This window comes from Rhineura floridana, chromosome 9 (genome assembly GCF_030035675.1).
Source record: "Rhineura floridana isolate rRhiFlo1 chromosome 9, rRhiFlo1.hap2, whole genome shotgun sequence".
Lineage (NCBI taxonomy): Eukaryota > Metazoa > Chordata > Lepidosauria > Squamata > Rhineuridae > Rhineura > Rhineura floridana.
Window position 1 is genome coordinate 108,811,272 of NC_084488.1, and position 15,277 is coordinate 108,826,548.

General features: G+C 41.5%; 2 protein-coding genes across 9 annotated transcripts in view; one reads left to right on the forward strand and one right to left on the reverse strand.

Annotated features, from left to right (window-relative positions):
• Positions 1 to 12: 12 nt before the first annotated feature.
• Positions 13 to 12,815, reverse strand: COPS4 (COP9 signalosome subunit 4). 3 transcript variants are annotated; one of them, XM_061583161.1, is made up of 10 exons: positions 12,516 to 12,815; positions 9,582 to 9,661; positions 7,821 to 7,972; positions 6,925 to 7,028; positions 5,137 to 5,290; positions 3,274 to 3,424; positions 2,275 to 2,445; positions 1,614 to 1,729; positions 790 to 898; positions 13 to 495 (listed from the first exon to the last, which is right to left on the reverse strand). In XM_061583161.1, exons 1-10 carry the CDS (start codon positions 12,587 to 12,589, stop codon positions 362 to 364), a joined length of 1,245 nt encoding a protein of 414 aa, XP_061439145.1. In that variant the 5' UTR covers positions 12,590 to 12,815; the 3' UTR covers positions 13 to 361. The 3 variants fall into 3 exon arrangements, with proteins under 3 accessions (XP_061439145.1, XP_061439146.1, XP_061439147.1); XM_061583162.1 differs by having other exon boundaries at positions 790 to 874; positions 12,516 to 12,814; XM_061583163.1 differs by lacking the exon at positions 12,516 to 12,815 and adding an exon at positions 11,624 to 11,770.
• Positions 12,816 to 12,824: 9 nt separating this feature from the next.
• The window catches only part of LIN54 (lin-54 DREAM MuvB core complex component), a 53,199-nt gene continuing 50,746 nt past the window's right edge, over positions 12,825 to 15,277 (forward strand). For 4 of the 6 annotated variants that reach the window (XM_061583152.1, XM_061583147.1, XM_061583154.1 and 1 more), the window contains exon 1: positions 13,079 to 13,178. Coding sequence is in view for 1 of the 6 variants with exons in the window: in XM_061583157.1 (XP_061439141.1) it covers positions 12,942 to 13,071 (130 nt within the window). In the remaining 5 variants the exon portion in view is untranslated. The other 2 variants (XM_061583157.1, XM_061583149.1) reach the window with 2 other exon arrangements.

Consider the following 15,277-nt stretch of genomic DNA (forward strand, 5'->3'; position numbering starts at 1 on the left):
TAGTGAATCTGATTAACTTCCATCCTGTCTTTATTGGAATAACTACAGCTAATGAGAATATGGCACTTCAGTTTTCAACAAGCAAAAATATTCACAAGGCCACTAAACAACTGAAACTTTAATATAAAACTTAAAAACACACTCTTCTACTCAATCTTATTTTTATACAGCTTATTTTTATGCAGTGCTACTGTGCCTTTAAGAGAAACCTTTAGGAATTTAAACAATGTACACCCATCTACACCGTTGCCTAGACAGGGTTCTAGTGAAGTTGAGCCAAAGCCTTAAGTTGTATTTCTTATGCTTGTTTCACATTTTTAGAAAAAGGAATCTTCTCTACAGAAGTGAAAGAAATGAAAATCTACTGAGCCATTTGGGCTTCCATAGCCTGCGCAGTCCATTCTGGGGCAGTCTGACTAATTTTCTCCAAAAGATTGTTAACCTGGAAGCAAAGCGACTGAATCTGTTTGTCCCATGTTGGTAAGGCTTCACGAGCTAAAAGACAAAATTAGAAATGGACAACAGAAGAATTCACTCTTGCAGTCATAGCTTTTCTGCTAAATTATAATAAGCACAATAAACAATCTTGTTACCAGGTCTGTAGAGAGCGGTATTTTGGAATACAAAAATCCACAGATCTGCATAGCAAAAAACTGCATGGATATTACTGCCATCTGATGGCTAGAGCAAGAATAACCAATTTTTGTAGACCAAGTTAAAACGTTCTGCTTTTCCTTCATGCATGCTTCAGTTACACGGAGAGAGAGAACAAGCTAGAGCCAAACTTACTTTCAAAATGAACAATGCCATCTATCTGATCGATAAATCCATTCATACGACCCTCTGTTATCATCTGTGAGGCTATCTTTTCCGCCTTGGGGAAAAAAAGGTCCACATCCTTTTAAGAAACAGAAGGTCTGATATGGTTTTTAACACATATGTGCACATGGGAATGTCAGTGGTAGAGAAAAGTTATACAGATCAACTTACTCATTAGGAGATCTTTGTACCTGCTAAATATAAAGGCAAATCCTAAAAATAATCTGTGATTATGTGTGATCCTCACATTACAGATGACCTCCACAAAATTTTATTTCAAGGTCAGAAGGACTATGCAAGAGTCAAGGTATCTAAACGTTCAGAAGTGGTGTCAGAGCTTGCTGATGGAATTCCAAGTGAGTGTAGGTAAAGGGGCTTGTCACAGTCACAAACTCTTAAAAAGAAAAAGAATGCGTGGAACTGAAAAGTAGGGCCAACTATCTATTTAGAAGAGTAGTCCGTGCATAGTGACTTGGTATTTCTGTTTCAATCCCACCCCTAACGAATATGGCTTATAAGCATCTTACACCAGCATCAGTAATTTCTCTTCTTCTCTTTTTGAATGTGTCTGCTCTGGCACAAGACAAAACTTTGTCTCCCTCAAGCCAGTCATCATTGAAACCAGCTTAGTTTGAACACAGCAACAATCTCATAATTTTGCAGCTGCTTTTACAGTGTCTTGCATGGAAACAATTACTCAATCATACCATTACTCCAGCCAACTGTATCACAAGAATACTGTGAAAAGTTGTACAATTTAACAGCACAAAGGAACAATAAGCAAATCAATATACCTTGGCTGCAGGAATTTCTAATAGTGCTCCAAGTTCTTCAAAGGTAATATTATTATATAGTTTGCTTGCAGATAATAAGTTATGTTCAATGACAGCTCTGTCCAAAATACTAGAACCTGAAAAAGAAGATAGACAATGGATTTGGAGTTTGAAGTCCAACATGTATTATTTGGCTACAAGGCAAACATAATGAAACAAGCTGTATGTAGCTGTATGCATTCTGTTCCAGCAATGCTGTTTCATAATACAGGAAAAGGCAGAAAGAAATTGGCATAATTTCTGTTATACTATCAAAACTATTATATGATTTTATGGCTTTAAATCACTGAGAACACCTGTGCTCAACAGGATAGAAATCTGCTAAATAAGGAGTAAACATTTTTGTACCTTTGACTAATTCATAGAGAGGATATTTCACTCCAAATGTTGACTGAAGTGCAAAAAACATTTTAGGAGTTCCACAGGATACTGCATAATAGCAAGGTACGTTAGACATTTCATGAAACTAGGCCATATTACGCTAAATGCTGGAGTATAAAGGGATACAATGCATCAAAGTACCCAATTACTCAGATAACCCAACGTACAGTAATGCTCATTCTGTAAGGGCAGATACCCTGTGTGCTCAGAACAGGGTACACAAATACTTTGAGACAAGTACCATCAGCTGTTGTTGCTTTTTGGTGTGGCATAAGCATTGCAGCAAATTCTTGCAATTGGTTCCCTCTGATAATCCTATCTAGATACATCTTCTCCAGTATCCCATAGGCTGCAAGCTGCTGGCACCTCTCATCCTTGAAAAGAGTGGCTAACATTCGAGAGCGCTGCTGACCTGAAAAACAATGAAGAATATTATGAACTGGCTCATCTCAATTCAGTATTATCCACTTCAGTTTCCATAATGTACTTCTCAGCTGCTTATTTGTGGGTCAGTGCCAAATTGCCTGTCCAGCAAGGTATCCAATTCATCCCTCATGCTGATGGGGAAAAAGTCTTTATGTTCTCCTTCAGCAGCAACCTCACAGATTCAGTAAGGAAAAGTTTCTTCCTCCAATGGAAGAACCATACATATAGAAACTTTGAAGGCACGTCTACAGGCTGTGAATGTTGCTGAAGCTCCCTGAAGGTCTTTCGCTCCTTATATTTCTGCAATATTCTCCTGGCTTTTGCTCTTTCTGCCCATCCTCACTTCTCTTGATGCCATTGGCTGATGTGCTCTGATGTCATGAAGGGTGTCTGTGTGGCTAAATAACTAAGGAGGACTGGGAAATAGACCTTAGGGTCTATGAGCAACTTTTGTTAAGATGAATCACCCAAGTACTACTAGTACTTCATGGCTTTTCAAAGTACACCTGGTAGGTGCAGGTTGCTTGAGCAGCTAGATCCTTTCTACGGAAACAAAACTTTCTGCATGTATGTGATTCTTCAAAGATGCTACACCACCAATAGTTAATATGGATCTGTATATGAAATATTCCAGTGAAGAGGCAGACTTGTGGCAGCTTACTCAGATTATTATTATTATTTTTACCATGGAAGCATAGCAGGCACGCTGCTTTAGGGTACAGCTCCCTGCCTCCCAAACAGGACCATCCTATATATAATCCCAACAATGAAAATGATATAACCTATAGAAATAAGTCTTTAGACATCATTTTACCTGCTGATGCCAAGATTGTACAATGCAAGGCATGCTTCAGTGCCTCAAGTCTCTCACTTTCATGGACTATACTCTTGTAAGAGAGTTCATTATACCTCTGGGCAGCTTCAATGAACTTCCTTCTGTAGTCAAGAACACGAGCATAACACACCTGAAAGGGAAAAAACTGTATAGCTAAAACCATTCACAGTATTTAAGACGGCTCATTAGTCGTCTGTAGAGTTACTGATTGGCAGCTAGTGGATCAAATCTGGATCTTGGGAAGTAGTGGTACTACAGCCCTACGCTAAATATCTTGTCAACTCAAGAGGAGGTCAAAGCAGCAGAGACTGTGCTTCTGGGGCTTTCAAGCAGGGCACGTTGGGGAGCTGAGCCTTGGCCCATCAGCTCCACTACCATCACCAAAGTGACACTTGGCAATATTTTCTACTTCTCCCTGATCACAGATATATAAATGCTGATTTACAGGTATTCTATCTTCCATCTAAATATGCTGTTGACGTAGTTTGGAATCTCAAAGCTGTAAATGCATCAATTGTTAATTAAAAAAAAAAAGTGATCTAGAAGACCACAACCAGGTTTCACAGAATACAATGGTAAGAAATGCATAGTTTGGAGATATCAGGTTAACAGAAATTCCCACTCTGTAACTTTATTTTTAAAACGCTGCTTTGCAGCTATAGGGGTAGCAACCTGGAGGGCATCAGCTATTGGTCCCTACTGGATTGTAAGTTTCATATTTGTTGGCCCAGCTTTGTACAGATCTATTAGAAATTTGCTTATAAGAACTTTGTTTGGACAACCACATCTGGCATATGGTGTAATTTCAACCAATACAGAAGCAAAGTAGAATGAACTCTATTGACAGTGTGGAAAAGAACCAACCTCACATCTCATCATGACAGCGGGTGTGCCACGTGTGAAGCTCTAGAGCGACCTCAAAAAGCAATTTTGAATGGTTTCCAGTTTAACAGCATTTCCCCACTCCCACACTTCTGTACCATACACAGCTTTCCTCATAAAATCTTAAGTGCAAGGGATACTAAATTATCCTGGAGGCAAACAGTTCCTTGTAGGGTTGAGTACCTTGTGGATTACAAGTGCCCTGCCTAAATATGGTTCTGGTTGAACTAAATTCCCAGATACTTAAAATCCTTAACTTTATTGTCCATTTTCCATTAATGTGGATGCAGTCTTTTCGCAAACAGAACGATCTTAGTCAGGGATGCTGACTCCAGGCATGCTGGAGCCCTTGGGCATCAGCTTGCCCTGGGTTCCGGCGTGAGCATGCAAGCACAAACACGCATGATGCTACGCGCGCACATCTTTGCCATCAACTAAGATGGCGGCCGCAGTTTCAGTACCTTAGGGAAACTGCGGCCGCCATCTTCATTAAGGGCAATGGTAAAAGACAGGAGACAGGTAGGTGAGGCAAGGGAATGGTGGGCAGGCGGATGGTGCCGCAGATCGCGGAAAGTGAGCAGAGGGCCCCTCAGGGGCTCCTGTAGCTCCGGGCCCTCAGGCCAGTGCCCCACCTGGCCGCCCTTTAGGACCGGCCCTGATCTTAGTTGTAGCATAACCAAAGGAAAAACTCAAGATAAAACTAACCACTATTAAAATGTTTAACTAACTAACTGCAGTAAAAATAGTTTTAATGCCTTCAAAATAACTATATCCAAGTTTGGCTAAATTGTTGTCTGCCATATACATCAGGAATTATTCTTTAATTTAGTGGACTGCTGCAAATAGTTATTAACTACTCCAGAATAGTTAATAACTTTGCATACTAGAAGCTGTAATGATCAAATTTCTTCTGCAATACGTTATTTCCTTTCACTCAAAACAAGAATATAGGTATATCACCTTATAATGAATTTGTAACTGTTCATTAGTTGATTCATTCTGAAGAAGGGATGCCCTGTTGATATAAGCCTCAGCCTGAACGGGATCATCATCCTCCAGATACAGTCGGGCAATTTTCAGATAAGTCTCCAATTTATAGTCCACATTGTATTGCCTTGAATGGGCAGAAAAAATGCAGTAGTTAAGCCTCAGCCTATTTGTGTAATTGTACAGTATACTTCTGTAAACATACTTAAGCGGTCAACAGGAATTTACAATAAAGCTGCGAATTGTGTAACAAAGTTTGCCACTAGTGAACTCTGGCCAAAAGGAAGCATGGTCTGTGTCTCCCCAGAGAAATAAAGCAGCAACGTATTTTACACATTGGCTTCAATGCTACTGAAACACACTCCAACTAATCAATGAGTATAAGCACACCTAACTCTGTTATGGACTGTGGCTACAACTGAAGTTGAATTTCTTTTTAACCTGCCAATACATACCTTTCTTTCCAAATCCTAGCATGCAAACCAGCAAGCATGAACTGCTGGAGAAAGACAATTCCTTTCCTCATTACAGTGAACAGATGAAGCTGCTGTCCTTGCATACATACGATAAAATTAATATTTACTCAAATTTATTTTTGTCTTTTCCCTAAAATTCTGTCCTATCAGAAAATGATTCAGGTAAGTCATGGCGACAAGGCAGAAAACCAAAATCAAACAAGAGACAGACATACTTGGAGCAATCTTGCAATGGAAAAAAAATGAGACAAAGCCTCCAGACCCTACTGTTTTTGTGAAACAAGGCATACAATGACAGAAAAAGCCCAAGAGCGTTTCAAAAAGATAAATTCATTGACTAATTATATAGTTTTGATGCAGAGGTAGCCAACATATTGTCCTCCAGATGTGGACTACAATTCCCATCACCCTCCAGCCAGCATAGTCAATGATCAGAGGTAATGGGGGTTGTAGTTCAAAACATCTGGAGGTCACCTTGTTGGCTACCATTTTTAATGCAACACATTCTTGGAAGGAAGCTAGTTATAAGGTACATCTCAGCCTTTTCTGAGTCATGTGTACAAGAATATTTAACCAGCTAACAGCTCAACTTCATGCACTGCTGTGCAGCATAAGAAACCTGGATCTAAGTCCAGTGCCTCAAAAATTCTCTAGAAGGTGCTGAAGCTAGAAACAGGACTAAGATGAGCAGAAGTAAAGGGTATTGCTAGAGTTCACATAGGAGAAAAGTTCCCACACAGTATTTTGACAGAACAGTGATCTATGTGTGACTGCTACAGAACAAACTAAGAAGCCAAAGCTAGTGAACAATCAAGGAAACAGATACAGTAGGGCCCCACTCATACGGTGGATTATGTTCCAGACCCCTGCTGTAAAGCGGAACTCATTGAATGGCACACGATGCCCAAAAACTGCCATAAAAGCGGAACAAGCGCCGTATGAGTGCGGCTTTAGTCTAATTGCGTCTAACTGAGACCACTGTATTAGCGAATCGCTGTAAAGCGGGGTCCTACTGTACACCAAAATAAAGCATTTGCACAACAGGAAATGCAATGCACAAAGAAAAGAATTGGGAGCTTTATTTTATTTATTTATTTATTTATTTATTTGCATTTATATACCGCCCATAGCAAGTAGCTCTCAGGGCGGTAAACAGAATAGGATAAAATACATACATCATAATAATAAAATCACAAAACATATAAGACACAATGAAAACAAAATACAATTAAACAAAATATAAGATGATAAAAGAATTAGTATTACAAGATTAACTACTACTTACTTCTGTCCTGTTTCCAAAGGAATCCCCACCAATACTTGTGCTGCATTCCGCCAGTCTTCTTCTTTCTCATAAATTGATGCAAGATGCTGTCTTATGGAAGCAACCTGGGTGGAAAGAAGACATGAAGTGAACTATAGCACAATCAAGTTATCCAATAGGAAAAGGATCCACTTGCTAACACTCTTTGTATTCTCTGCTTCTTTTTCCTTACCAGTGGTATTTTGCCTATCTGACAACTAATACCCTGATTTTACATGATCCACAATAACTTTAAATATACTTAACAGTAAAATGCCCCTTTCATGTGTTACTTACATGAAAGGGCAAAGCATATACAAAGGGGACGGAGGGCTACATCACTGGACTTGACCCGATACAAGGTCCCTTCTAGTCACCCCCACACACATTAGCATGGATATCAGAGACAGGGAAGCTTTTGCATGTAGACCTCTGCATGTGCAAGTTTTCCCAAATCTTAGAACCCTGATTGTACAGAGTTCCAGGAGTCAGGGAAGCCTACGCATGTACTGCATGTTTCAATATACATTCCCATTATCTTGGCCAGGGCCTTCTTGGTGGTGGTTCCTATTTTGTGGAATGCCCTTCCTAGTGAGATGTGTCTGTCTGTCTCCCTTGCTATTAACTTTCAGGAGGAATTTGAAAATATTCCCATTTACCCAGGCATTTTTTGACTGAAAGATACTGCTCCTGGCAACCTTGAGATTATTAGCTGTGAGGGCATGTGGCTTTTTCACACGTTCTTAAATACTTTTAAATGCTTCCATTTTATTTTAAATAATATTGCTTTTATCACTTTGATGTTTGGCACCCTGTCCTCCTCTGGGAGGAAGGGTGGGACAGAAATTTAATCATCATCATCATCATCTGGCTTTTACCTGCTCCTCAAATGAAATTACACGAGGTTGGATCTTTTCCAAGGTGAAATGGTAGATTTCTTTGGCCGTGCTATCAGGAAGGCTTGGAAGATGGGTACAAAAGTCTGTCAGCAACTGGCGCGAAATCACCAAACTGACATTTTCATTGACCACTGATTTAAGAGACACAAGGAGGAAACAAAGTCAGACTAGAAATTTATGTTAGGGCTGTTATTTTAACCAGTACAGTATTCAGTCTCATTGTTAAGACTAAACAAAGATTAAATTCCCAGTTTCAGCTCAAACCTGCAGCTACACCACCTAACACACACATGGGCATAATACTGCTGTACCAGCACAGCATCGGATTGCAACTCAATGGTTGTACTATCACAATCAAAAGGCTCGGGATGTGGTGCGAGTGTTCCTGGTTGGGCAAGAGTCACCATGAGTAGATGTGGAATACCAGCACAGCACAGCAGTATGGTACTTTCACTGGCATAAGCTATTCAATATACCACCACAGCAGAATTTTATGTCAGCTGACCAAATATTTATACTAATATTAACAATTTGCAGAGAGATGAACGTTGGGGCTGTGAAATACCTACTTTTGATTCCAAGATGACTGCTTGGGGAAACTTTTAGGAATCTGACAGATGTAATGCTTCCGTCAGCACTTGAAATTATTTCTACTTTCTCCACACACTTAGTTCCAAAGATTTCTCACTTCAAATAGCATTTATGTTCAAGTAAGTATTGTAGCATGAAGTCTACTGCTAAAATAACCACATTTCAGAATAACTTCCACCTCATACACCACTGGGGTAGCTGTTTTTGCTAGCTTTGTTTTTGTCAAAAAGGTGTCAAACTCATGAGATTAACAAATAATTCAGGAACACCTCAATTATTTGTTAAGAATTCAGACTGCTGTATTGCATGTTACCATAAACCAGTCAGAGGGCAAAAAAGTGCCACGGCAGTCATGTGAATTAACTTTAATTTCAAAGTAATGCTGCATTTCTAAGCAGGTGGTAAATCATAAGAACATAAGAAGAGCCTGCTGGATCAGGCCAGTGGCCCATCGTCCAGCATCCTGTTCTCACAGTGGCCAACCAGGTGCCTGGGGGAAGCCCGCAAGCAGGACCCGAGTGCAAGAACACTCTCCCCTCCTGAGGCTTCCGGCAACTGGTTTTCAGAAGCATGCTGCCTCTGACTAGGGTGGCAGAGCACAGCCATCATGGCTAGTAGCCATTGATAGCCCTGTCCTCCATGAATTTGTCTAAATAAATGTTTTTACAAGTTGGCTGCACTATTTACTAGAAAATCAATGAGACATACTTTCATAAAAACAAATGTATATGTACATTTGTAAATTACATGTACATGTGTTTTAGATCTAGAGAATTAGTAGTACACTTTCTTTTTGAATAGTATTGTTATTAATACTTCCATGAATTTTCAGTTTTTCTACAATGCCAACTTGTGGTGTTTCAGAAGATGTACACTCAGAGGATTATAACATTAAAATAACTCTCTTATAGCCTAGTAATGTTTACTCAGAATCTGCAGCTGATTTCTATGGAATTTATTTCAAAGCATGCATGCTTAAGATTGCAGCCTCAAAATATTTCCTGCCAAAGACCCAACACTATACTGACATCTGCTTCAATGTACAATGATTTCTGAGATCATTCATATATTTTCATTTTTTCCTGACTGCAATTCAATACTTACATAGCTGTCATTCAACAATTCCTGAAAACTGATAATTAAACTCACTTGCTTCTACAAAGGCTTTTAATGCCTCTAACTGTTCCACTCCTGAGAGCTGAATTGCTTTTTCCAATATCTGACGATACCTGTCAGAAAATTAGAAAAATAAATGTTAATTTTTAAGTATCATTGCATACAGAGCTAAAAGCCTCTCCCAGTCACTGTAGACAATACTAAGTCAGATGGACTGAAGGCCTGACTCAGTACAAGGAAGCTTCCTAAAAATGGGTGTCTTCTTAAAATTAGCTTTGCTTGTATCTTGTGCACGTAATGAGACTACCCAGCGTACACTGAGTGCTCCCAAAGCACACAAAATAATTTAGAATGCCATTCTTCTCCAAACTGTTTTAGAATATAGATGCCATACTTTCCACCTGAAAGGAAACCCTGAGGTCCAACACGTCTGGCACTTTTCATCCTGCAATGAACTAACTGGTCATAGAAACGAAGTCACAAAGTATAGCAATGTTTTTTGTGTGTGTGGGGGAGATGATCACCCTTTTTCTTGCATTAACTCTACCCACGCACAGGCTATGATTCATTATCCATGGGCATACCTTTTAAAATACCTACTCCTCCAAAAGCAAGTGCCCACCTGCACGGCAAAGTCATAAAGCTTTTGTTACACCTCAAAAACGCTAGTATCTTTTCCTCATTTCATATTGCTGCATATGCTAACAAGGCCTGAGGTAGTTTATCAGCAAGCAAGACATACCACTTAACACTTACCCCTACCTGCTATTAACTTCTGTTCAGCTGGGTGGTTAACAAAGGGGCAGGCAGGAAAGTTTTATGGGCATTCCCCCCTATTTACACCGATTTTCTACTTCCCTCCCCCTCTTTTCTACTGTGTTGAATTTTAGATTGTAACCTTCAACTGGCAGGGACCTCTTCTCATGTCATGCACATTGATGGTGCCATATATAAAGTAACATTTATGATATCTCGAACAGACTATTCTAGTTGTCCCTTTTAACAGCATTTTGATCACCAGCAATTGACAAGTGATCACTCTTAGCAACCCATCTCCTAGTGGTGGTCCCTTCCTCCTCCTTTCAACTTGTCACTCTAGGGCCTTCTGCTCAACCATCTTGCCCTGAGGGGAGCAGCAGCAAGCATCTCCAGATGGGGCTGGGAATGTCTGAAACCCTGGAAAGCAATTTCAGTCAGTGCAGCCACTACTAAGCTAGATGGACCAATGGTCTGATTCAGTATGTCCCAGTTTCTTCTAAGCAAACAATTGCCTTTTCCATTTTGTCGCTGTAATATTCTTATGTAAACTACTTTGTAAGGTCTCCCTGAATATATACACGCATACACACAGAGTTTTGAAAGCAACAAACAGAACTTCATCCAAGCTTGCTCTGGATCCCTATAAGGATTCTGTCAATCAGTTAAAAATTGCAATTAATAAAACAGAGAGTTTTGGAGTGCGTTGTCACCAGTATGCTGATGACACGCAGCTCTACTCCTTTTCATCTTCTTCAGGAGAGGCTGTCGATGTACTGAACCGTTGCCTGGCCGCGACAATGGACTGGATGAGAGTTAAACTGAAGCTCAATCCAGACAAGACTGAGATGCTGTTGGTGGACGGGTTCTCTGATCGGATGGTGGATATATACCCTGTCCTGGACGGGGTTACACTCCCCCTAAAGGAGCGGGTTCGTAGTCTGGGAGTCTTCCTAGACTCTTCCCTCTCACTTGAGGCTCAAGTAGCCTCGGTGGCAAGGAATGTGTTCTACCAACTTCGGTTGGTAGCCCAGCTACGTCCCTATTTGAGTAAAGAGGACCTTACATCAGTGGTACATGCTCTGGTAACCTCGCGTTTGGATTACTGCAATGTGCTCTACGTAGGGCTACCTTTGAAGACAGTTCGGAAGCTACAGCTAGTGCAAAACGAGGCAGCCACACTGCTAACAAGAACTAAGCGGTCCGAGCATATAACACCTGTTCTGGCCCGCTTGCACTGGCTGCCAATATGTTTCCGGGCTAGATTCAAAGTGTTGGTATTAACCTATAAAGCCTTATACGGTGCAGGACCACGTTACCTTACGGAACGCCTCTTCCGATATGAACCGGCCTGTACACTACGCTCTGCTACGAAGGCCCTCCTCCGGGTTCCAACTCATAAGGATGCCCGGAGGGTGATGACAAGATCTAGGGCCTTCTCAGTGGTGGCCCCCGAACTATGGAATAGTCTCCCCGAGGAAGTACGCCTGGCGCCGACTCTGCTTTCCTTTCGGCGCCGGGTTAAAACCTTCTTATTCTCCGAAGCATTTTAATCTAAATTGATCAAAATTTAAAGATGTTACTGCACTGATTTGGATTGTATTATGCTGTATTATATTGTGTTATTTATTGTCTTTTTATCTTATTGTATTTTATGTTCACTGCCCAGAGAGCTATTGCTAGTCGGGCGGTATATAAATTTAATAAATAAATAAAATATTTTACTAGCAAAACGTTTCAGCTTCCACCTTCATCAGCTGCTAACATACAAATGCTGCTATCGAACACAGGGATCTATTTATAATGAAATATTTTTGTCTAGACACACGCACACACACATATATACTATTGCATATAAAAACAATAAACTCTTGCTGGCTTCTGCAGATCAAATGATTTGCTTTTAAGAGTCCAGGAACAGGCCTGATCATTTCATTTATTTATGTTGGGATTATTTATTTGCTAACCCACCCTTCTAGACGTCCCAATAACCTAAATTCTCTGGATGACTTTCAACGACGATTAAGGCCAGGGAACAATAGCATAGCTTGCCTAAAATAAAACCATCACAATACAGAATAAAACCAGTCACGGAGAATAACAGCAATACCCAGCTGTTGCTCCTGCCCGCGCTTCGCTTCACCCTGCACCTGGACCTCAACTCGACGCCCGTTACTACCAGAAGACACATGAGGAGAAAGAGCCACTCACTTCCCCGCTAGGTCCTTGTGGGAGCCACTCGAGCTCATGAGCTGTGTCAGCTCCTGCCTCACGGCAGCCGCCATCTTTTCCCTGTCTCTCCTTTCCCTCCCCCGCAGCCTCTTATCCCTTCTTGAAGGGGAAACAGCGCCGCCTCTCCCTCACGCCGGCCACTTGGCCGGCTGGCCCGAGACCACAGAGAGCGAAAAAGACACCACCACGACCACAACAACGCCGCCGCTGCGTAACCATAGAGCGGTAACGGCTAGAGGCGTGCGTTATGACACCAGCCACCCGGAAGAGCAGGGAGGGAGGGAGGTTGAGCGGAAGTCGAGGAAGCTTTGAGGAGGGAAGGCGGGAGAATAGAGCGCAGCGGATGAGGCTCCGCGAGCTGACGAGACGCCGGTTGCCAGGGTGGCGCTGCCGAGTTATTATGGGATGCAGCGGCGGAATGGCGCTGGGCGCGTGATTTTGAACAAACACGGAACCTGCCGCTGGTGCTGCAACAGCCGCGAGCCGGCCGCGCGCGGGAGCGAGCCGCAGACGCGAGGAGGAGCGCGTCAGCGGGGTGTGTGTGTATGTGTGTCGTGTTGTTGTTGTCATTGTCATCATCATTGTTGTTATAGGGTCGTGAGAGAGACCGGTAAAAGTGCCCGGCTGTGGCCATCACCACAGGTGAGCGCGAGGCGGGCTGAGGGGTTAACGGCGCCTGAGGGGAAAGAGTGGGGGGGCAAACGAAAGCTTGATTGAGGGGGAGACAGACAAGGGTGGCATGAGACGGAAGAAGCAGCGGTGGCAGCAGCAGGAGGGGCGCTGTCAGGCCAGCTCTGACAAGGGGGGGAGGGGAGGAGGAGGACCCACAGATCTCGCCTCCTTCTCCTCCTCCGTTTTTTGACAGTACTAGTCTGGCTGGTTTATGGGGTGGGTGGCTGTAGGGAAAGGAGGGAGGCTGGCTGGCTCAGTACCCGCCCTTCACTATCCTATTCCGCATCCTCCTCTCCTGGTGGTTATTATTATTAGCTTCTGTTGCAGGTGTTGAGCGTCACTGAAGCAGTGAATTTTGTTGTAAGATTTCGGGATGCTTCAAGCTGGGCGGGGATTTAGGCTCAGCAAGAGCACAAAAGCCCAGGGGCAGTATTTTGGCCTTGGTGCCTGGCGTCATGATGAGGAGGTGTTGGAAGTGTCAGCCACTGTCGCGGGCTCAGATTTATTTTGAGGAGAAAGGAAAGAGGATTCTTGTTTTTAAATCACTTTTCCTTGCTGGCAATGGTACTTTGATATTTATAACATATAGGTATTTGAGAGAAATAGGTTAAATACCTGTTTTGTTTATGATTAAAATGTAGGAAAATCCAACCAAAGCCATTCTTTGTAGAGAAGCCACTTTTACAATTAAGCAACAGTTAAGTTGATCTTAATTAAAATGCATGTCTCCTCTCAAAACCCAGTGTGGATAACCATATTACTCTAATGTTGCAAGTATTTACACACGCATAATAACTTTGAAATCAAATCAGTAGAACTAATAACATCTTCAGAAATTGTTCATTATGTCCCAGTTATCTGCAAAGGGCAAATGAGCCAATGAAGGAAAAACTTTGAGCAATTTATGTTGCTAAGTATAAACAAAGGAGTTATATTTCAACATTGTTGTTATGTGCCTTCAAGTTGATTTCGACTTATGGCGACCCTATGAATCATTGACCTCCAATAGCATAAACCACCCAGTTCAGATCTTGTAAGTTCAGATCCGTGGTTTCTTTATGGAATCAATCCATCTCTTGTTTGGCCTTCCTCTTTTTCTACTTGCTTCTGTTTTTCCTAGCATTATTGTCTTTTCTAGTGAATCATGTCTTCTCATTATGTATTATAGCAGTTTCTTTCCAACTGTGATGATTGTGGGAATATCAGCAAGAATACTACTGGGAGGGAGAGCTGAATATATTGACAGTTGTGCTCATAGGGTGGTATGCATTGTAAGTCATAGTCACAATAGATCCATTCAAATAAAATGACTTCTTAAATAAATTGATTTTACTGTGAGTATGACTTACTGTGAGTATGACTTATTTATTTAGGTTTTTCTGTACCATCCTTCATACAGTCACTGGGTCATATTAAAACACATCACTACATATTTCTAGGACCAATTAAAACATGAATGCAAAGTAAACACAGTATAAACTAAAAGGAAAAAACACGCCATATAATAACAGTGAGTGTGATACAAAACTGACCTTAAACAAATTTCAGCTTCTCACCTCACTATCTAAGTCTGGTGAAAGAGGTATATCTTCACCATCCTCTTAAAATAATATAATATTGAGGTGAAACACACCTCAGTTGGGCAATAGTTCCAAAGTTTTGGAGTTGCTGCTGAAAAAGCCCTCCTAGGAGCCTTCATTGGGCTGATCTTAAAGACTAGATAGATCTGCATAGGAGAAGGCATTATTTCAGATATTTGGGTCCCAGGCTGTTCAGGGCTTTGAATGTTAACATAGGCACCTGGAATTGAGATTGAAAGATAGTTGGCAACCAGTGTAGATGATTTAAAATGGGAATAATATGTGAATGGCCTGCTATTTCCATAAGCACCTGGGCCACCATATTTTGTACTAGTTGCAGCTTCTGAGCTGTCTTATGGGCAATCACACATGGAGTGTAATACCGTAGTCCAACCTGGAGGTTACCAGATAATGGATAACTGTGGCAGATTGATGTACCAGCCAAAGCTGGGCATAGCTACCCTTACACACTAAGACTACCTGAGCCTC